We start from the raw sequence: 23,185 nt of genomic DNA, 5'->3' as shown, positions 1-23,185 counted from the left end.
TCTGGTCTCCCTTGCAGTCTTCTGTGAGTCATCATCTGTCCTTCTGTTGCTCCAAACACGATCTCCATTGTCTCTTCCCCTCTTGTTGTAGGACTAGACACTCTTCTTCTCCCTTGCTTTCCCATCTTCTGTTACTGTCTGCCTCTCCCCCTCTGTTTCCAACTCAGCACACCTGTTTCTCAATTCTATTTCTCCTTCGCTAGCTGGTCTTTTCCTCTGCATTGTCTTCGTAGACATATGCTTCAGCTGGCCACTTTCTTCATCCAGCAGTCTATCCTCACAGTTCTCAAGTCTATGCATCTGCAAGTTTTGAGATTTCCCTTTGATCTCCTCTCTGCTCTCCTCCATCATCTGCTCAAATCATCTTTGAAACTGAACCATAGTTTCTAGCTGCATCTCCAAACCTTGGGCCTTCCCTTCCATCATATCTATCAGGCAGCACTTCATATAAATGAAGCATCTTTTAGATACCCTCTTCAGAATAATGTACTTCCCACAGCTTCTGCATACAGTGATCTTCATTGTCTCTTCCATTCTTCTATACTACTGCCTTTGTAGCTATCGCAGCCATCCCTCCTAAGTGCCTATCAAGAAGGAAATACAAAACAAAACCACAACGCACACCCTCCACCAAACTCCCCTGTTTTCAGCTCTGCTGTTCCTGTGCCACTAGTAATATTCAACTACCTGAAAGGGAGTTCCAAAGAGGATGGATTAGACTGTTCTCAGTGGTAGCAGATGACAGAAAAAGGAGTAATGGTCTCAAGTTGCAGTGGGGGAGGTTTACATTGGATATTAGGAAAAACTTTTTCACTAGGAGGGTGGTGAAGCACTGGAATGGGTTACCTAGGGAGGTGGTGGAATCTCCTTCCTTAGAGGTTTTTAAGGTCAGGCCTGACAAAGCCCTGGCTGGGATGATTTAGTTGGGGATTGGTCCTACTTTGAGCAGAGTTTACAATTTAAGTAATACAATCTGAGTAAAGAAATACTTGATAGACATCAGACTGAAAATGTGTGGAGCTAAATAAAAAATACCACACCAAAAACAAAGACTAGATTCTGATCAAACATAAACTTGTCAGGATTTTCAAGCATTACTTGATAATAGATTCAATTTAGCAGGATTTATATTGACTTCTTAGGTTTATTAATATATCAGCTTCATGACGTATTCTCTAACAATAAGAACTTCCATTCAATAGGCAAGACAAAGGCAGAGAGAAAAACTGAAACTTTATTGATTAGATAAGAATGTTGGAGAGAGAATTTCAAAAAATCAATTATGTATGGTCTTCTTCAGTAGGTACTTTGCTTTAAATGAATAAGGGATGAAATGTACTCAACGTAGAACAAGAAAAACATTTAATCCCGTGTTCATTTACAGACCAAATGGTTATAGCCATTACTTTGTAACAGTAATAGATGTATTCTTTGAAGTATATACACTCACAGACTGGCTGCGGTTCGCCACTCCAGGCCAATGGAAGCGGTGAGAAGCAGCGGCCAGCACACCCCTCGGCCCGCGCCATTTCCCGCAGCCCCCATTGGCCTGGGAAGGCAAACCATGGCCAGTGGGAGCCGCAATCAGCTGAACCTGTGGATGCGGCAGGTGAACAAACCTGATCACTGTCCTTTTTGCATCCCCGCTTAATATATTTGAAGACTATCTGATCCCACCTCAGTCTCCTTTTCTCAGACTAAATATCACCAGATTTTTTTTACCTTTCCTCATACATCAAGTTTTCTAAACCTTTTATCATTTTTGTTACTGTCCTCTGGAGACTGTCTAATTTGTCCACATATTTCTTAAATGTTACATCTAAACTACGAGTTAGGGGTATGATTCCCCTGTTTGTGTATACATACTCATGATAGCAGGGGTAGTGGAAGTGGAGGAATGGCTTAGCTCTGCTGAGAACAAACTCACCTGAAACCAGTGGACATGAGGCACATTCGTTAACTTTTCCAGTTTTTTCTGTTCCATTTGGAAGGAAACACAAAAGAAAAAATAACTAATCCAGCATTGATATGATCTCCTTTTGCAGGGGATCTCGGTGCTTTTATTAAACCTAAGTGCTCCAGGCCTGACCCCTGCTCTTCTCTCTCATCATGAAGAGATGACATAGCTGTACTTCCTCTTCTGGGCCACATGCTGTGTGCGTGCATTATAGCTGAGCCAGCAAAGGTCAGATGAGAATGAGATGTAGTATGTCAGGAGCTACTCCTTGCCATTGGGAAAACATTCAATTGCTTATCTTTAGCTCAGATCTAAAGAAATGCCTTCATGTACTTTTCTGTAAATGTGAGTTCATTGTGATGAAGTTAATTAACAGAGGTTTCCTTTTCTCCATGGATTTTACTCTTTAACACACATTAGTCAAGAACATCATTGCCTGAAGTGAACTAAGTTAATTTAAAAAAGAAGAGAAAAGAATCATTTAATTCAAGTTTGTATTGGTTTCTGATCACTTCCTCGCTTTGCATTGTGAAGTATGTATCACAAAAGTCTGTATATGCACTATTTAAAAAGAAATTTCATGGTAGTGTGATGTAATATAAGAGTTTATACTGCATAAGTTTGGACTGACCTGCAGTACTCAGGGTGGCAAAGCAAGGAAGGAGTTATACAAGTCATTCTAAATGAATGCCAGCAAAGAGTTTATATCACACCACTTGGTCATGCATTTTATATAGAGAACATATGTTAGAGAGAAACTATTTTAGAAATGTTTTAAGAGTTTTGAAACATTATAGTGGAATTGTTTGTTATATCCCTCAACCTATGACGCCAGCTGCCTTAGCTACAAATTGCCCAGCTGCACAGATCATGGAGAATGGGGGATGGGTGGGTGGGAAGGAGAATTAGAAGTAAAGAATTTTTAAAAATATGTAAAAATGCCCTAAAGATACCTTTTTTGTACATAAGAATAATATGATTGTAAAGTCTGATATTTTGGAACCTCCCAGGGATAGAAGCACATGCTACATATTCCATTGGAATCTGCCCTTTCCAGTTGTACGACAATCCTATTCTGATGGTTCACTAGTGTTGGATTTTAAATCTGTCACTATTCCAGGACTGATTATTGCCCATCCTGGGTTGGGATGTGGTATAATTTTGGGGGGCAAATTTACACATATAGTTTTAATAAAAGAAACATTTCTCTATTGATCCAGATATAGATTCCTGGGGCCAGATCCTTAGCTGATATAAATTGTCATAGATCCGTTAAAGTTATTGTTTCCCGAAATCAGGTATAAGCATTTCAATAATTTATGCAATGCTTAAGTGCAAAATAGTTAACTGATAAAATTTCTGTGCTCTTTAACAAAACAAGTCTCTAATGTAAAATCTTCCTGGTTAATGATCAGCTTAAAATAGTTGAAGGTCTTTTTTGACTGTCATTTTTCTAATTCATTATATGCTTGAGTTAGGGAGAGCATACAATATCATTAACTAACTGTATTGTTCTCCTATATATATAAAATGTGCCTAATAATGTAGATAATGGTTGTTTTGATAAGACATATCTTATGGTTCTTGTACATTGTCACACTGCACTCTCTTCTCTTCTGAACCCAGTTTCCTTCCAGCTGACAGGAAAGAGTTTGTTTTGCACATCGTTGCACATTCAATTACATCACAGGATGAGAAATGATGTAATTCACTGTGTTCCAACAGGGCAAATCAACAGTTCAAGTCAGCTGCATTTTGTGTCTGCAGATAGAAAATATTATGGATAAAGCCATAGTCACAAATGTGCAGGTACCTTTTGTTTGCTGGCTACCCTGAATGTAATCAAATCATCCATATCACTATATAGCATACGGCATGTATGTAGTTTTTGCTTCATTTGTATATATAGCCAGATGCCTTCTTTCTCTGTTGAAAAATTTCTCTCCTTAAATTCCCAGTGTAAAATCACCTTAAAATGTATTAATAACAATAATTACCATTAAAAAATGAGTAATGCACATCTTCCTTTTCTGACTATCTTAAACCATGTTTGACATGTTTTATGATCTAATATTCCTAACATTTATATTAACCATGCACAAAACAGTACTTAATAGATAAGACTCAGAGGGGGGAAATATAATAAAATATATATACACACTATGAATAAGATATTGTTAAGAAGATTGTAGAAAATAGAAATAAGAGGTATATGTGTTACTTTAAACTAAAAGAGGAGATTGAATCTAACCTACAAAACAAATTGAAGGTATCAGAATCATTGCGTTACTTTACAATGAGTAGTTTGATGGCTCCATATGACAATGGTTAGAGTTTTGTAAGTAATGTAAATTATAATGAAATAAATTTAATAAATAGTTTATATAATCATTCATTGTTGCAGTTGAATGTTTAGTGTGCACTACAGTACTTTTAAACATTACTCTAAATGAGAGCATGGTAAGAAAAATAAATCAGAGGGGTAGAAAAAATACTTTTGTTTTCAGGGGGCCAAATTTTTACTATATGTGAAGTTTTGTTGGAAAGGAGCATATTTTCAGACCTGGAAGCACACTTCAGTTCACCCTGCAGGAAAAACCAGTGGATGCCTATATGTCTGTAATCCTCGAAGCACAGTTGCAGCGCTGGTGAGGGGGTTACAGCGCTGCAACTTAGGAGGTGTACACATCTGCAGGGCATCACCAGCGCTGCAACTCCCTGTTTGCAGCGCTGGCCGTACTCCTGTTTTGTCTCGGGTGTAGAGGATCCAGCGCTGGTGATCCAGCGCTGGTAATCAAGTGTAGACACTTACCAGCGCTTTCCTTGACCTCCGTGGAATAAGCAGATATCCCAGCATACCTGAGGAAGCCTCTGGTAATCAAGCAGGTCTCCTTCCCCGGTTTGCTCTTGCGTTCCCCGAACCCCCGTGCAAGCAGGTCTCCTTCCCCGGTTTGCTCTCGCGTTCCCCGAATCCCCGAGCAAGCAGGTCTCCTTCCCTGCGGTTTGCAGGGGGGTTCGGGGAACGCGAGAGCAAACCGCGGCGAAGCTGGTCTCCTTCCCCGGTTTGCTCTCGCGTTCCCCGAACCCCCGTGCAAGCAGGTCTCCTTCCCTGCGGTTTGCTCTCGCGTTCCCCGAATCCCCGAGCAAGCAGGTCTCCTTCCCTGCGGTTTGCAGGGGGGATCGGGGAACGCAAGAGCAAACCGCGGCGAACCTGGTCTCCTTCCCCAGTTTGCTCTCGCGTTCCCCGAACCCCCGTGCAAGCAGGTCTCCTTCCCTGCGGTTTGCTCTCGGGTTCCCCGAATCCCCGAGCAAGCAGGTCTCCTTCCCTGCGGTTTGCTCTCGCGTTCCCCGAATCCCCGAGCAAGCAGGTCTCCTTCCCTGCGGTTTGCAGGGGGGTTCGGGGAACGCGAGAGCAAACCGCGGTGAAGCTGGTCTCCTTCCCCGGTTTGCTCTCGCGTTCCCCGAACCCCCTTGAAGCCGCCCAACAGCGCTGCAGTGTGGCCACATCTAACACCACTTGCAGCGCTGGTTGCTGTAAGTGTGGCCACTCTGCAGCGCTGGCCCTATACAGCTGTACTAATACAGCTGTAACAACCAGCGCTGCAAAATTGTAGATGTAGACATATCCAAAGAAAAAGGGTTTTTCATCTTTGGAGCAATATGCATGGTATGCCCACAGGCCAACTCCATCAGTGCTGAATTCACAAACCAGCAAAAACACTACATCCTCACAGGCAGAACTTTTTCAGAAACAAACGAGAATAAATCAGCATGTATGGTGGGGCCACTTTTTCTTCTTTCTGGGCTGTCCCTTTGGTGAAGTCATGAGAATAGAACAGCTGTGAGTTCCAGTTATGGCTGAGCCACAGCAGGAGGGAGACAGAGAACCATAGCAGGGGCAGGACAGGGCCTCCAGTCCTGTCATGCTGAGTTAGTCTGCTCTGGAGGTGTCACTCACCACTGGTCCCAAAGGCTAAGATTTAAAAAACAAAAAACTGAAAATTAGGATTTTAAATCTACATTTAGATAGTTAAGTACGTGGCCTGATTTTCATAAATGCTAAGCACCCATAAGCAGCTATGTCTCTGAGGCCCTTGTATCACTTTGAACTAAGAAAGTATTCCAGAGACCCAAGGATTCTCTTCAACTACACATTCTCAGTTTCTGTAATTTATAATCCTAAATGCAGACATATTATATCAGAATGTTCTGCTTGTATTTCATGTGTGTGCACTTTTGCGCATGTGCAAGGGAGAATTTGGCTGAGAAGGTGTACATTTTTCAAAAATTACTAATTCTTGTTGCTAAATTCATGTGTCATTCCTTCTATGTAGCACCCAGAAACATGCTATAATACAGTAATAAATTTCTCATTTTATAATTGTTTCCTTTTGTTAACACTGAGAAGATTTAAAACCATTTCCTTTCCTCTAAAAAGCAGCACAATGTTTAATAGTTGAATCCCCACATGCTCACTCACCAGCATGGGATCTGTGATATCTGTCTGTCTACCTATATATATTTTGTTGTGTGAGAGAGAAGGTAGAAACACTGGTAGAAAAGACCTTGTTGAGGAAAAGCTATGTTGAAGAGATGGGTTTTACATTTGGTTCTGAATGTGATGAGGCCTTTGACTATATAGTGAATTCCACAGTGTAGGTCCACCTCCTATGAATCGTATTTCCAACCAGCTAAGTTCTGCCTATTTAAAAAGAAAACTGAAGACCACATACAGAAACTAGCTACTGTAAGATTAAGCCTGTCCTTAATAGTCTGAGGTTGTCTGTTGGTGCATGGACCAAAAGCAGAAATGTTTTTCAGTGTATGCAAATAGTGGGAAGCAAAACACATGGGAATTAAAATAGGTGCCTTGGCCACAAAGAAAAGATAATATTGCACTAGCTGTGCTGTTCTAAAGCCTGTTGTAATGAGAGCCAAAGAGCATGGGCCATTCTATAGGTCTAGAAGGCCATCTGCTGGTTGAGTCTAAATTTTCACTATATTGCAAAGGTCTTTTTTTGCCTCTAGTAAGAGAGAGATATTCAACCTTCTGGACATGGATTTTAGCCACGCAAGTCACTTTGTGGCTGAAGGTTTATAGACTACTCAAAACATTTAAGTCTAAACAATGTTTGATTATGTTTGTTTTACCTTACATTTTATTAAGGAATAATTAATATAGTTATTGTTGCTGCTTATCTGAGGAGAGCAGCTCTTCCCTGTGTTAACTTTTACATGTTACACGGCTGTTAATATAATTAATTAAAATTAAGCAAGTGTCAGATTGACATTGGGAGCCAAACTCTGCTCTTAAACAGGGTTGAATATGGAGTAACTCTGTTGGGGTCACACTGGGCAGTCTCACTGCCCAGGCTGGCTCAGGTGGGCTCCTCCCAAATCCATCTGTGGTGGGTTGTATGTGCCCATCCTGGTGTGAAACAGGAAGGTGTTAAATCCCTTCACTGGGTAGAAAGGAGAAAGATGACACTTAAAGACTGACTGACACACTCACAGCTGTACCTTCTAGCAGCCTAACAAGTCACAGCTATCAGTTTTAATCTCCAGGTCTGGCAGCTCAGGTAAGGATCACTTTTCTCCTTGTTGCCTGGGAAAGGTGTTTAACCCCTTCCTGGTTCACACATACTCCCCATTCTAAGCCATCACAGCTACCAAGCAAACTGTTGTACTGATGCATCTGTTTTGGGGAAGGGAGTCATGACTGGCACATTTTTAGAATATGGCACAGTTTTCAAACTTCAGAAAAAAAGTCATTTTATGTGACTATAAAATCTTAGTTTTTTTAAAAAATTGAATCTGTTATATAGAATAAAAATATACCTCTTACATGAATACCCAGTTGGCTTCCTTCTCCAACAGGGCTTCCTTAGATGATGTGTTACCCCTAAACTATGCTTTCCCTGGAGCATCAGAGCTGAGCAGAGCCTGGCTGTGAGACCTTTATGGCCCTAAAAAGAGGTTTTGAATAGGTTACTTTGTAATTTCTTCATTTGCTGGTTAGTGGGATGTTGTATACAACTTGCTCAAGTAAACAGAATGTTGTGTTGTCCATTCACCTCTAAGGGTCTGATTCAAAGCACATTTACAGCTGAATTTAAGATTAATACAGGAATGGCTTCTATCAGAGGAGCCTCAATAATGTGATCATATGCTGTCTTCGACTGTTACTTTGGTACCTCCATATTTTGGGTCTTATGGTGAACAATGGTCATTACTCTGAGGTGGTTCTTATAGTAAATTGAGCCAATTCCTGCCATAGCACTGCAGGATCTGCCTCTCTATGAGTTGCAATAACTTATACCACCAAGTAAGTGAAGAACAGAGAAAGGTCACCTCCCATTGGGAGGGTAGTTCATAGCTCTGTTATATGGCTTTTGGGTTGGTTAATGGATTATTTAGTCCATGTTGCTGAAGTAAATAGAATGGTTTGAATTGATACTTGTGATTCATGCTTAGCATTATTTTGACACCCCCACCTGAGTGTGCTCAACAGGCTGACAATATTTGTTATTTATGTGTGATTCCGTACTAACACAAAAAGGCAATACACCGTGACTGCATCACTTCTCAACTGCTGTTTCTAGCTTTGGATGCGTGGGCCTGATTCTTAGCCCATTAAAGTTACTGAGTATTTCAGTGAGGTACCAGGATCAGGTCCTCTGCCACAGTTGCAATACTGTTTCACTTTCTTTCTCCTCTATATGAATTTTGCTATAAAGGCAGGGCAGCTTGTAGCAGTGAGGTCACTGGTCTGCACGTGACATAACAAATAATTTAATGGTACCTGTTGATTATGCTTGCCCCTCATTTTTCTCACTGTTAGACATCACAGTTGTATAATGGGCTTGATCCTCCTTCCGTCGACCAGACATTTAAACAAGCTGTACTATCTGCAACTTGAATGCTTCATTCAAGATCAAGATTTTCTGGTCTTGTGGCTTTTGCTCAGAGTATCTTCTGTACGTACAATGTTTAGGGTTTAGGAGTTTGTGTTTGATTGGGTTTGTTTTTGTTTTTTACACATTCAGCTTTTATCTTTGCTGGTGGGAATTTTTTTTAAATAATTTCTGGAGTAGTATGATTTATCTCCATGAATCACATAGCCCAACTCTCTAATCTGCTGCAGATACCAAAATGCAATTCCTAAACCATTTGCTTGTCAGCTAAATTTGTTTCTCTTCATGTCACATAATCTAGTAACTGATGGACGGTATTCTCCTAGGAATTGTTTTCTAGTTACTTGGTTTTGATTTCAAGGACTCTGTCCATTTTCACAAACTCCCTCTATGGCTACAGGTCACATACACACTGGGAAACTCTAAATTATGATAATGCTTAAAAATAACATTTACACAAAAAGAACTCTATAGTTCAGGCCTCTATGGCTTTAAAACTGGTAAAATCCCAGTTTGGGGCAGCCACAAAAGCATGATCATGGACTGAAAACTTTTATGCATAGTTTTAACCCAGACTGTTTACAGCCAAATTTCTAAACCCCCTAAAAATGCTTTGTTTCGGAAGTGCTAGTATCACAACTGTCGAAATAAAAATTATACTTGTTCTGTATATTGTAACAAGATTTTTAAAAGTAGTGTTAACGGTTCTCTGGTGGAGAGTGACTACAGATCACAACAATTCCGATTTTAGTACTTTAGTTTCCTTAAGGTCCAAAATATTCTTGCTGGTTTCTTTTTATAAATGAATTTGGTTTCCTTTTCTATGACCTGTAATTACATGTCAATAACACACCAAGTTGAATACCAAACTATTGTATTCCGTGATTTCATAAGTTTGTGTCCAAGTTGCATGATATTCCTTTGTCTTAACTTTTTGCTTCTGTTATATTTTGCAGTTCAATTTCACCATTCAATATTGAGAGCACAAGGCGCCAGAGAAGGTCTGAGTCCCCAGACTCCAGGAAGCGGCGTATCCATAGGTGTGATTTTGAAGGATGCAACAAAGTATACACAAAAAGTTCTCATCTGAAGGCTCACCGGCGGACACACACAGGTAGTACTTTTCTGAGAATATAATAATAATGCTTAGTACTTATACAGCATTTTATATCCTCAAAACTCTTTACAGAGAGCAACTGTTCCTCATGACAGCATTGTGAGGGGAGATACAGTACCAGTAAGTGAATGTACTAGGTTGAAGTAAGTGAATGTTATAATTTTACAGACTACTACACTTAGAAACAGCTTGTTGAAGTGGCCGGAGAAAGGAACAGAGGGGAAGTGTTGACTAGGGCATTAGGCTAGGAGTCAAGAGACCTGGTTTCTGTTCCCAGCAGGCAAGCAATTCTGCCTTTGTTTCACAGATAGATGACTAGGGTTGGAAGGGACCTCAGGAGATCATCTAGTCTAACCCCCTGCTCAAAGCAGGACCAATCCCCAAATCCATAAATGGCCCTCTCAAGGCTTGAACTCACAACCCTGGGTTTAGCAGGCCAATGCTCAAACCACTGAGCTCAGCTCTTTGGAGTTTTTCTGTCTCTTCAGATTATAGGCTCTTGGGAGTAGGGAGCGTATCTTATTCTGTGTTTGTACAGTGAGGCATCAATGTCAGTTGAGAGTTGTAGGCACTATTTTAATACAGATAAAACATAATGTAGTAACAATAATAACGAAATGACTTTGGAAAGGCCATGGGTAGTCAGTGTCAAAGCTGAGTGTTGTAATACTAAAGAACTCGGGATATAATTTTTTCAGCAACATTTTTAGTGTCTTATAACTTCAGATCTAAGCATTAAAAGGAAGCTGACTGCCAAAGCGTCTGCTCTTTTCTGTTTAATCTCTCAATGTGTCTAGGGTCTTATATGCTGCCCATCATTGTGATATCTGAGTATCTCCCAAATATTAATGAATATGCTCTCACCACACCCATAGGACTTAGCGAAGTAATAGTCCTATCCCAGTTTTACAGATGAGGAATTGAAACACAAGAAGCCTGTTGCAGAACCCAAGACTAGGACCATAGCTTCTAGGTCTCTTCACCACAAGACAATTCTTATGCTCTAACTGAAAGCATAAACATTACAAAGTTAGTATAACTACTTAAATTAGCAGTAAGTACAACTTCTTAGTTAGAACTTAGGCACAGTTCACAGTCCCATGATCAGATGACTAGACCACGCCCACTTTCAGTACTTATATTTCTTTCAGTTCATCTTGTGACAGATGCAGCTAGTTGGGAAATGGAAAGTTATGATCTAATGATAAGATGACACTGCCTCACACTTTTGTGTGAATTTAGACGTGCTATATCTGGCACAAGCTATCTTAGCATTTGTATGTGTTGGAAAAGTTTATCCTGGAAAAGAATAACAAGTTTCCATCTTCTAGATAAAATTTGGGGACCAGTTCAAACTTGTTAGAGAAGTGAAGTCATTAACACATCTGCATCAGTTTTCCCAGCAGGTCTATTTGGCTTTTGTTGAAAGCAATACTGAATCCATCTTCATCCTTATCCTCCCTACTAAAAAATACTTCTTAAGGAAAGAGTCCCCTCCCACAATGGAAGAAAAGCTCCAGTGGCCTGTTAATTGTAGTCAGGTTTTCTTCTGGCAGGCTGCACTCTTCTCAGCTTCCTATAACTGCCCATCCCTAGCACCATTCCTTATAGGTTGTTTGACTGTCTTTCCTCTCAGTTTACTCTTGTTTGCTGTCCTCTCTTAATTCTGCCCTCCCCCCCCCCACACACACACATACACACTCTCTGATCCCTCTTCAATCTGCATCCAAGCTGATGGAGGTGGCCGGCACCTCTGAAAGTCAGGCTGCTCACATATTTAGGGACCTAAAGTTAGGCCCCCAAGTTTGAAAATGGCATTAGTATCTAGAATTACTTTTCAGGGGCATTTAGGGAGTAATGGAGTCTTTGTACCTATATCAAATGACAACTGCTTTGGGTATCTTGTAGTGATGTTTTTTGTTGGTTTGTTCCTTCTGAAAATATCTCAAAGAAAAGTACCAAAAAAAGCTCACAGCTTGTACACAATTTGACTGCTTTATACTGTCATGCTTCCATCTCTGCTTCTATTTACACAATAAAAATTAAACAGAAAGGAGGTGAGTGTCAAATTTAGGCAACTAGCTGATCAGATAAGAAATTCTGTAATGTGTTGTTAAAACTGAACATGTTTACAAAACACCTTTCTGGTCTCTGTGAGAAGCTCACAGTCTTCCTTAAATACAGCATTAACTGTGAATTTACAGTAGGTATTAATCTCATCTTGCGTGTTTATCTGAGTCTTTACCTTTGCCTCAGGCAAGCTGAGTCAATTATTTATGTATGACCCATAGTAATTAGTGTGCAGTATTGGACAAGTATAAATGAATTATGACAGCCATGCACACAAGGGTGAGGAAGTTCTTTCTGACAAAAGATCACAGAAACTTGGCATTGCATAATTTTAATTTTTCATGGAGTATGCTGTTGCACCATTTGATCTTACTGCAAATAATTTAGCTAAGCAGAATTGGTGTGAAAGCTCCTTAATATTTACTTGTACACTTGATGTATATTTACAGCAAATTAAATAGATACACAATCATTTTGATATAGTAAACTTTTAAAAATATTTTATTAAGAAATGTTGACATTAAACAATAGTTCTTTTAAATTTAATTTTTAAAAAAGAATTGTAGACAGTAATATCATATCATCTTTTTGCTGTATGACCTGGATACTTGAAGATACTGTCAGTAGCAAGTACTGTTCACCAATGTTACTTCAAATGCTAGTGTAAACAATGAACTCTCATTTGTGGCTATTGAATCCACTAGGTGGTGAGCTTGAATAACAAATTATTTCTGCAATTAGAAAACCAGAAAACATTCAAACAGATCTCGCTATTAAATTAGAACATTTCATAAGTCACAACTACCAGCTATCAATTTTATCTTTTCAGTATCAGGTTTTTGTTGTTATTTTGCCAAATCATCTAAAAAGATTGGAAAATATCAGGTGTGATGGAAACCTGAGAGGCTTACAGTGAGCATGTGCTCAGATTTATCATCTCCCTTAAGAAGAAGAAGAAACTAGGAGAAATCAGATGACTCGTGTTTTCTCAGGCTAGTTTCTGTCTCACTGAACTCACAGTAAACTGCTAATATGTGACTCTTCAAATGAGTAATCTTTATAGATCAGAAGGGTGAAAGCACTCTACTGTATTCATACCCAAAGTATGCATTCATTGCATTCTGCCTGCGTACTTGTATGGTCCTAATCCGTGCAATAACTGAGCGTCATCATTCATACCACTGTGAAATTTAATCGCATAAGGTTGTGGAGAGTGCTTAACTGGGTAGTGATGGTAATGGTATTTTATTAGAACCTCCTAAGGAGGCAAATATCTGGAGTTATAAAGTAACTTGGTATGGGGAAGGGGGGAGTCATTAATTTTAAAAATGTTTTAATAGGTCCTACAGAATTAAGTTTACTTTAGTTCTTCAAAATCTTCCACAGAGTTGATTAGACATTTCAAAATTAGAAATGTTGATGAAATTTTCCATCAACATTTCAGGAAAATTTTGCTTCATTTTTCAGTCAGCGCTAGTTTTTCTCTGTAACTAGAACTGGGCGCAAATGTCAAATATTACAAATTTTTGACAAAAAAAATTGTGTGTGAGGGGGGAATTGTACGAAATGTTCACTTTCATGTGAGTATGTTCTGTAGAAGGATGGAAATTTTGAAATTTCAGAGAAAAGCAGGAAAATATTGCAAAAATGTTCAGAGCTTATCATCCATCTTCACATTTTTTCAAAACAGCTCTAACTATAATCTAGCTCAGGGACTGGCAACCTTTGGCACGCGGCCCATCAGGGAAAGCCACTGGCGGGCTGGGACGGTTTGTTTACCTGCAGCACCTGCAGGTTCAGCCAATTGCAGCTCCCGCTGGCCGCGGTTCACCATCCCAGGCCAATGGGGCTGTAGAAAGTGGCGGCCAGCACATCCCTCAGCCCGCGCCGCTTCCCGCAGCCCCCATTGACCTGGGTCGGTGAACCGTGGCCTGTGGGAGCTGCAATCCGCCGGATGCTGCAGGTAAACAAACCATCCCAAAAACCAGACACCTGGTCACCCTATGAGGCACCTCGCTACCGCTGGCCCTTAGTGCAAGGAAGGCCTGTCTGTATCTGCTGTGGGTCAGTTCCCTGACTCCACCTGTCCCGGGCAACACGAGCACTCCACTCTAGGCCTGTGCAGGCCCCACTCTCTCTATACAGATTAGCAATAGGCACTCTCCAGACCCTGAGCCCTCTGGCTGTTGACCTGGAGTGTCCAGCCTCAAGTCTACTGGACACAGCTTTGCTGCTTACAAAGAAGCAGTACACTCAGCTTACCAGTTTCACATCAGATCACCATTCTGCTTGACACACAGTACTTAGATATGTTTACAGTGAAGCAAGTAAAAGTTTATTTAACCAAATTTAGAGAGACAAGTGAGAGCAAGTAGAAGTATTGAAAGCAAATGGTTACATATAAACTAAAATCATAACACAGATTCTAAAACCTAGACTTACTTAACTAGCTGCTTTCCTATTTTATAGAGCCCTGCTTATCCAAAGTTCTTCCAACAGTTTACAGCCAGGCTTGGCTGTGATTCATTTATGAGACATTCATGTCAGCTTGCCTCCTTGATGAAAGATCCTGGGTGTCTTTGCATCACCAGATATATCAGAACAATCCATTGTCCTTATTCATAAGCAAGACATCCCCCTGCTGGTTCTTTTTTTCATGAGTACTTCTTTCTTGTAGATTTCAGTCTTTTAACCAGCAGCTGGCTCAGTATGCAAATAAGCCTACATTGTGGGGAACATAATAGACAATGTCCAGAGAGGTAGATAAGTGTCTGTTACCCCCTGCTTGAAAGGAACCTGTCCAAGGTATGTCACCTCCTGGTTACCTGCCTTAAGACAGTAATTTTCAGTACAGACAAATAAATATTAAATATTATCAGTACATACCTTTCACAATGACTGTGATGAGCAGTAGACTACTCCAGGCAGAGATCTCACATGCCACCTTTTTCATGAATGATTATACATATATCAGACGCAGGGGACCCCTCTGTAAAATCCTATGCACCTTCTGTGCCCTCTGCCAGTTGTCATCAAGAAGTCACTGGGTCAGAGACACTGTGCTCATCATTTTTGCTGGCTTTTCAGGTAAATCTTATAGTTCTTTGGTGGGGCAATTTTCAGTTTACACTAGTTAATATTTAACTTTACAGACTTTTTATTTTTTAATTTTTCATTAATATAATAGCAATGAGCAATAAGGTCAGATAGGTGTCTGAACTTGGGAGGGTGGGGGTGAGGGCGTGTCATTGATCAATAGCATCCCTCAGATGTGAAAGTAAATACCTATAGCCTTAGACATAATAAAGGCCATTTTCAGCATTGGGCTCTTCACCAGTGTTATGTGGAGACACTAAACTTTTCAGCTATGCATTTGTGTACCTGGGAAAGGGCCAGTATTTCCTGTGACAGAAGTTGTTCCTTTTCAGCTGGTTTGAAATGCCAACCAAGTAGAGAGAGGGCTAGTGAATACATGGGTGTTTTGTTTAGTCTGTGCTTTTTCAAACTTTGCATTCCTCTCACTCACTGTTGCTCCATATATTATTTTAATATGAAAGGACACCTGTCATTAGTCTTTTGTTCAGATTTTTCTTTCAGCATTTCAGAGCAGACTTAAGAAATAGGAGATATCAAAAAAGTTATTTTTGCTCTGTAGGTTTTAAAACTCCATTTACTACATGGGTTTTTTTTTGGTTTTTTTTTGTTTGTTTTTTTTGGTTTTTTTTTAAGAATTGTTTAATACCTTTTGCCAGCTGTACATTACAGAAATATATGTATTGGCTTGTAATCCTTCTTTAGACAAATATGAAGAGGAAACATTATCCTTTAGATAATCTGTTTGGATTTGGTTTTCGTTTTGTAGCGTTTTGGCCTAGTGTAAAATTAACACACCTCTTTTCCCATTTAGCTCCAGTCCTGCAGCTCTTTATGTGAATATACCAATGGGTTAAAGGGCTGCAGGCCCATATCCTGGGCTAGAAAACTGGAAATTTAAATAAACAAAACCAATTTATAAATTACTATATTTTAAATAAAATAGGAAGTTATATTTGTCTTGGGTGTCACTTTTATTTTTTAAGATAGACTTTCTAAAACTTAGTGCCAGATTCAATATACAGTAGAGCTTACCACTGTGGAAACAAGTGCAAATCATGGAAGTCCTCATTTCTAGGCTTATGGTTTTTTTCCGCAGGCTGCTGCAGCATGGAAGATAGCCATATTCTTTTATTGAACTGGGCTCTTAGAGCCTGATCCTGTTCCTATTGGAGTCATTGGCTTCAATGTCATAGGATAAGGCCCATAATATTTAAAAATTAGGCATCAGATAGCTCATGAAATTTACAATGGACTACGGGAAATGACTTCTACCGCATCCCGGGTAGATAGTACCTACTAGCCACATAGGGTACATCTACACTGCAATAAAAGACTCACATCACAACCATGGCTGGCCCAGGTCAGCTGACTTGGACTGTTAGGATTCAGGCTGCTGGCTATGAAATTGCAGTGTAAATATTCAGGCTTGGGCTGGAACTCTGGCTTTGCGACACGCCCCCCCCAAGGGTCTCAGAACCTGGGCTCAGCCCAAGTCTGAACCTCTACACTGCAGCTTTATAGCCCTGCAGCCTGAGCCATGTGAGTCTGAGTCAGCTGACCCAGGTCAGCACTAGGTCTTTTACTGATGTGTAGACATACCCATAGTAGCCTGGGTGTAATGAGATGGATCCTCTTGAGTCCAGTTCCTCATGGCCAGGAGTCCACATCACAAAAACCTTGTACTTACAGTTTTCATAATACAGCCTCTCTGCAAACAATGATTTCATTAATCTGAAGCTGTTTGTGAGCACTAAATTCACCTTAAGCACACACAAAGCAAGGGAATAATTACTCTGCACTGTAAGTCTGATACAGTGCCAACATGGAACAGTGCCCGCACTTACTCCAAAGCACTTTGTTGGGAATGATGTAGGAAAGTGAGTCTAGTTTTAGCTGTGATTGCTCTTGTCTCTAGGTTATGAAAAATATTTGCAGCAATGCCCCTTGACTTTGTAAATATGAGATGCATAGGGGTTTTGTCTGTGCGTGGCACAAGGGAATACTGATTTTTGTTAGGTAGAATAAAATCTTCTCTAATTTATCACTTAATATTTTACCTTCCAGAACTTTAGTACTTATAAATTCTCATAGCCAGATTGTAGTCCAGGATGCACAGCCACGTAGCAGCATAAAGGACAGTAAAACCCCTCCACCCTTACACACACCCATGGGTATGTCTACACTGCAATTAAACACTTGCTGCTGGCACATGTCTGCTGATTCTGGCTCGCTGGGCTTGGGCTACAGGGCTATTTAATTGTGATGTAGATGTTTGGGCTCCAGCTGGAGCCCAGGCTCTGGGACCCCACCCCTCAGGGACCCCACAGTGTACATTAGAGATGCCATGGCTGTCATACAAATGATGGCTGGAGACAAATTCCACACCTCCGGTAGAGGTGCTGAAGAAGCCCAAGACTTGCATAGTACTCAGGAGGAAGTGGACACAAGGATGCTTCTGAATGCTGTATGTGCAGCCTGGCTTTTGGGTCTTTTGGTGTCAAAAGAACCATAGTAATTAGGTCACCTGATAGAGATATTGTGATCCTTGCTGTTCACTACTTTCCAAAAATGGAACACATAGGGAACATGTGGATTGACATAGGCATCATTACCAGCACAACTGACAAGGGTCGCTTTATATCTGTGTATGCAATTTGTGATGTACTGCAACACATTTCCTGCTGTACACACATTAACAGGATGTTACTGTATCATCCCTTTTTGATATTGGAGGGAGGGGGAGGGAATGTGTGTTTAATGTTGTCAAAGCAACAGGAGCTTACCAGTTCAGAGATCTTGCCAGATTGGGAGAGAGTGATGGACAAACTGCAATTTCTGCAGCAAGGAAGTTGGTAGCCATGCTGTATGACAAGAGTGAGAAAGAAAAGGAGACCCACAGAGGCCGGAATTGCTTGTGTCTCAGTCTAGCCATCAAAAGGGACAAGTGACTGGCCAAACTCCCCCATGTGAGGACAGTTGAAGAACATGTCAAAAGAGCATCATGATGAACAAAGATTTGAATGTCTTTGCACGTAGGTATACCAGATATTGTATCACCATTACATTATGAATGGCAAAATGTGGATGATGAACTACTTCCTGTGTTCCTTAACGGCCCAATGGTACCTTAACTTCTACAAGATCATATTTGTGCCCATACAGTAGATGTCACTGCACAATAAACTGTGTCTGTAGTTGGAACAATCTTCCCTGCACGCAGTGTGCATCCAAGGCAATGAAGACTGCGGTAACTCTCGACAGAGATCATAGTGATGAACAAGATGATGATAATGTTGACTAGAAATGCCACTAGTGCAGTTATATTTCAATAATACCTGTACAAATTTATTATTAGAGTTTGTTGTTGTGATGCATGGTGGTCACAAAGAAATTCAAGTTCATGTTTTAAAATAACACAGGGTCATTAAAATAACAAATGAATGCAAATATTTCAAAGTAGTCATTTTAATGTGTTAATGGTGTCATTGTTTATCCCAATTTTTAAGGTAATGGCACCACTTGACAACTCCACATTGTTTCTTATCTTAAAGTAGATTTAATAAGCTTTCAAATGATATATGATTTGCATAGGTGTAGAGAGAGTACATTTAGTCATTCAAATTGGTGGTATCTGCCACTGGTCTATTTAATGGGACTGTGAACAACTTGGGATAGCGCCCATCTCATTCTTCTGTGTTTGTACAGCACCTAACACAATGGGGCCCTGGTCCATGACTAGAGTTCCTAGGTGCTCCCAGAACATATATAATAAGTATTGTAGGTTAGTATCTTGAAGAGACTTGCCTGGCAGGGATCGGATCCAGCAAATACTATTGGGAGTATTGCAAGATCAAGCCCTTGTACATTTTACAAGATTGCATTTATTGCCGGGCAGAAGTAGCACTTCCATTCTCTGAACACCTTGAATTCTCTGGGAAAGTGTATTTCCTTCTGAAGAACTTTTGAAATCTTTATAACTTTATTTTTACCTTTGATTTAATTATTATCGTCATTCACATTAGTGTTTACTATATGTTAAGCACCAGCAATGTGATTGGCACTGTGCGGTAGGTAAAAGATAAAGAATCCCTGTCCCAAAGAATTAAGTCTGTCTATCTTAGAGTATTATATAGATCCTGTCAACATAGTGTGTCACAAACCTTAAGAGTCAAAGTAAAGCAGTGATGGTGCAGGGTTTTAGCTTTGGTTTTATGGTGGAGGGGACACAGTGGATATGATCATAAGCAGGAGCCATGCTAATGGCTAGGGCAGAGTAGTGCAGGTGAGAGCAAGAGCTCTATGTAGAGGGAACATGTAAAGATAAGGAAACAAAGTCAAAAGTAGTTGACTTTGAATTGAATTATCAGTGACTGAGAATATAAATTATCAGTGACTGAGAATATAAATAATAGCATTAAGAATTGTCAAAAGCATCATGAAATTCCCTCTGTTCTATTGGATGTAAATTTTATTCTTTTTTTAAATTGGGGAAACTGTTTTATCCCAATTTACACATGGAGAAACTGATTCCCTTCCCCAAGTTCACACACTGGGTTAGTGTCAAAACGAGGAATAGAACCCCGAACACTAAGTTGTATGCCCCAACCCGATTACACTAGATTATGCTCCGCCTCAGTTCTTATAATTTAGTTTCCCAAACTTGCTTAGCTAATATAAAACTCGCCTCTTGTCCAAAAGAGATGTTGTTGTCATGCTGTCTGGAGTGGCTCACAACTGTAAGTGCCTACCTCAGGGCAGACTGTCAGAAACAGGGCAGACACTCCAAACTGGTGGTGTGTTCTGTAATTAGATTTCACCAAGCCAGTAACAAATGTGAACTCCCAAATCACTGTGTCCTACCATGAAGTCACAGACAGTCTTCTTAGACTCTCCAGTCTATTTTAACACCAGGACAAACTGGGTTTCATGATTAATAGTTATTTATTGTAAAATCACACAATGGTCACATGCATGTGACGAAGTGGGTATTCACCCACGAAAGCTCATGCTCCAAAACGTCTGTTAGTCTATAAGATGCCACAGGATTCTTTGCTGCTTTTACAGATCAAGACTAACACGGCTACCTCTCTGATACTTGACACAATGGTGAAGTTGCTTCCAGTCACAGGATACCAGACACTTAACCCAGATCAATTGCTACCCTAGATTTTGCACTAAACAAATTTAAAACGCCTGTAGCCAATCGTGTAATAAACGATCTAGTTTTATTGACTAGGAAAAAGAAATAAGAGTTATTTACAGATTAAAACAAGCAAACATATACACACAAATGAGTTATCATCTATATCCTAAGGGTGACAGAGTTGTTGTAATCCATCAATTCAAACTGTTTTTCCGGCTGCAGTTTGGTATCTCTGGCCTTGTCACAGAGCTCAAGCAGCCAAAAAGAAAGAGATGGAAAATTTCCCTGTGTCTTTGTTTTGTTTCCTTCATTCAGCTTCCAAGTCCACGGGACAAGCTTCCTTGCACGTAACATTTCCCAGGTGTGATAGGGCCATTAACCAGTCCTTTATATTGCAATGTTCCTTGATGGCCTATGTGATTTTGTTAGTCCTTCTGGATCGGAGGAGGAGACATTCCTGTACCTAGGTTCACAAGTTCAGAGCAAACATTTTCAAAGTTATAAAGCAAAACTTACATATTTTCTGATAGCACGAAATACAGACATTACAAATTAGATTAATGCATGGAGCAACTTGCAAGCATTTCATAGAGTCTAGACATTAAATACATTCTTAGAAGGCTAATACCTATTTTGAGCAAAACTAATGTAAGGTGGACTGGTCTGGTCTCCAGCTACGAGTTTGTTAGTTCTTAGCTAATGCCTGCAGTCTTGGCAAGAGCTGGCATCAGGCCTGCCAGTATCACAGCTATATTTGCATATCTTACTAGTACCAAGACATAAAAGTCAAATTCAGTAACTTCACCAAAGACATACAGTAAGTCAGGAGCTCAGACCAAGTACATAGATTCAAAGTTGTCTTCTAAAACATTTCCTTAAAATGTATTAAATCTTAGTGCTGCAATGATATTCTGGGTTTTGTAGAGTGAGTGAGTAAGATCTTTAAGTCTAATTCTGCCATTCACTCTTTCTGGGGCTTTGAGAAAGTCACTTAAGCTCTCTGCCTCAGTTTCCTTATCTGCAAAATAAAGATAATAATACTGACCTCCCAGGGCTGTGGTGAAGCCTGATTATTGTAAAGCAATAATCATTTTTTAAAATAGGTTTATAAAGAACTTAGAAGAGGGAAAATGCTTTAAGTGCTGTTGTTTTTCATTAAAAATTCTAAACTATTTGACACTACTGTTTAAAATTAATTTGAATAAAACTTAAAATGACATCATTTTTTTGCCTTTATACTGCTGCTACAATCTGTTGTCTTCCTCTGGGAGAACCTAAGGTTGCTAATTATACAATGACCATTTTATTGTAAAGAATCAGAGGGTAGCCGTGTTAGTCTGGATCTGTAAAAGCAGCAAAGAATCCTGTGGCACCTTATAGACTAACAGACGTTTTGGAGCATGAGCTTTCGTGGGTGAATACCCACTTCCTCAGATGCATCTGAGGAAGTGGGTATTCACCCACGAAAGCTCATGCTCCAAAACGTCTGTTAGTCTATAAGGTGCCACAGGATTCTTTGCTGCTTTTATTGTAAAGAGATTCTTGAACTGTTCAAACACTTTGCATTTGTTGAGTTCACTCCCAAAAGTAGTCATCTACTGTCGCCGTCTGTTTGTAACGCCCAGCCCAACTGCTGTGTCAGTGTGGGTGTGGTGCGACTGTACTCTCCCTTTCGGAATTATTTTGGTGGTGATATAGGCACTGCCAGATGACACAGGTACTCCACATTGGGCATTTTGTTACGAGTGTATTGTAGCAATAACTTTCTAAACAGTGAGAAGTAATTGTAAGGCTTTTCCATGGATTTTCAATTTGGCCCTGATCCTGCAAACACATGCATGTGTAACTTTACTCACGTGAGTAAGCCAGGGGGAATAATCCTGCACTCAGCACCTTCCCACCATTTCCAAGAGAAATCTCCCTGTTGTCGTATGTTTGATGCTATTCTCAGCTGAGGTCTGTGGGCTTGCAGACAGCGCGGGCTGATAAACTGACCAAAGAGCAGATTGGGAATTCAAAGAAGTCTTTTCAGTATTTGACACAAATGGCAATGGTGTTATAACAGCAAAGGAATTGGTGGCAGTGATGTGGTCATTTGGTCAAAACCCAACAGAAGCTGAGTTACAGGATATGATCCTTGAAGTAGATGCCCTGATGGCGATGGCACAATTGATGTTCTAGAATTTTTGACCATGAAGGCAAGACAAATGAAGGATTCAGCACATGAAGAAGATATTAGAGAAGCATTCTATGTGTTTGATAAGGATGCCAGTGCTTATATTACCACTGCAAAACTTCATCATGTGATGACAAATTTTGGAGAGAAGCTAGCAGATGAGGTTGATGAGATAATTAGGGAAGCAGACATAGATGATGATGGTCAAGTAAATGGTGAACAACTTGTACAAATGGTGACAGCAAAGTGAATACATCATACAGAAAGCGTTAACTTTTGTACAAAATTGTTTAATTGCCTTTTCTCTATTTGTAATTTATCTGTAAAAAGTTTTTCCTATACTGACAGAATATGCAAATATGCTTCAAATCCTTTTGAAGTTGTATTTTTTTAATTTAATTACAGTTACTCACCCTTTACTCCAGCAGCACAGCTCACATCAGCAATGTTACACGTATGCATGTTTGTAGGACTGAGTTCCAGGTTTGTCTGGTTTTTTTTTTTAACTTGCTAGGGGCTTGGTCCTTAGGTCCTTACTCTGTTTTTACTCAGGGAATACTCTCACTGATAGCATAAATATTTCAAGAGATGGCTCTAGATTAGTGGGACTGAGCGAGTGCAGATTCTGCCACTACTTCTGTGATAAATTGGTAGTAGACCTACTTCAGTTGCATCATTCTACACAACAGATTATGCTGTCTGGGGAAAATTT

General features: G+C 40.0%; 1 protein-coding gene and 1 pseudogene across 3 annotated transcripts in view; both read left to right on the top strand.

Moving 5' to 3' along the window:
• The window catches only part of KLF12 (Kruppel like factor 12), a 377,128-nt gene that overhangs the window by 340,519 nt on the left and 13,424 nt on the right, over positions 1-23,185 (top strand). For all 3 annotated transcript variants that reach the window (XM_030566483.1, XM_030566492.1, XM_030566477.1), the window contains one exon: positions 9,828-9,985. In XM_030566483.1, coding sequence (XP_030422343.1) covers positions 9,828-9,985 — 158 coding nt within the window. The remainder of the gene's footprint in view (positions 1-9,827; positions 9,986-23,185) is intronic.
• Positions 17,499-22,723, top strand: LOC115645414 (annotated as a pseudogene).

Source organism: Gopherus evgoodei, chromosome 1, assembly GCF_007399415.2.
Source record: "Gopherus evgoodei ecotype Sinaloan lineage chromosome 1, rGopEvg1_v1.p, whole genome shotgun sequence".
Lineage (NCBI taxonomy): Eukaryota > Metazoa > Chordata > Testudines > Testudinidae > Gopherus > Gopherus evgoodei.
This window is presented reverse-complemented; position numbering and strand designations above follow the sequence as displayed.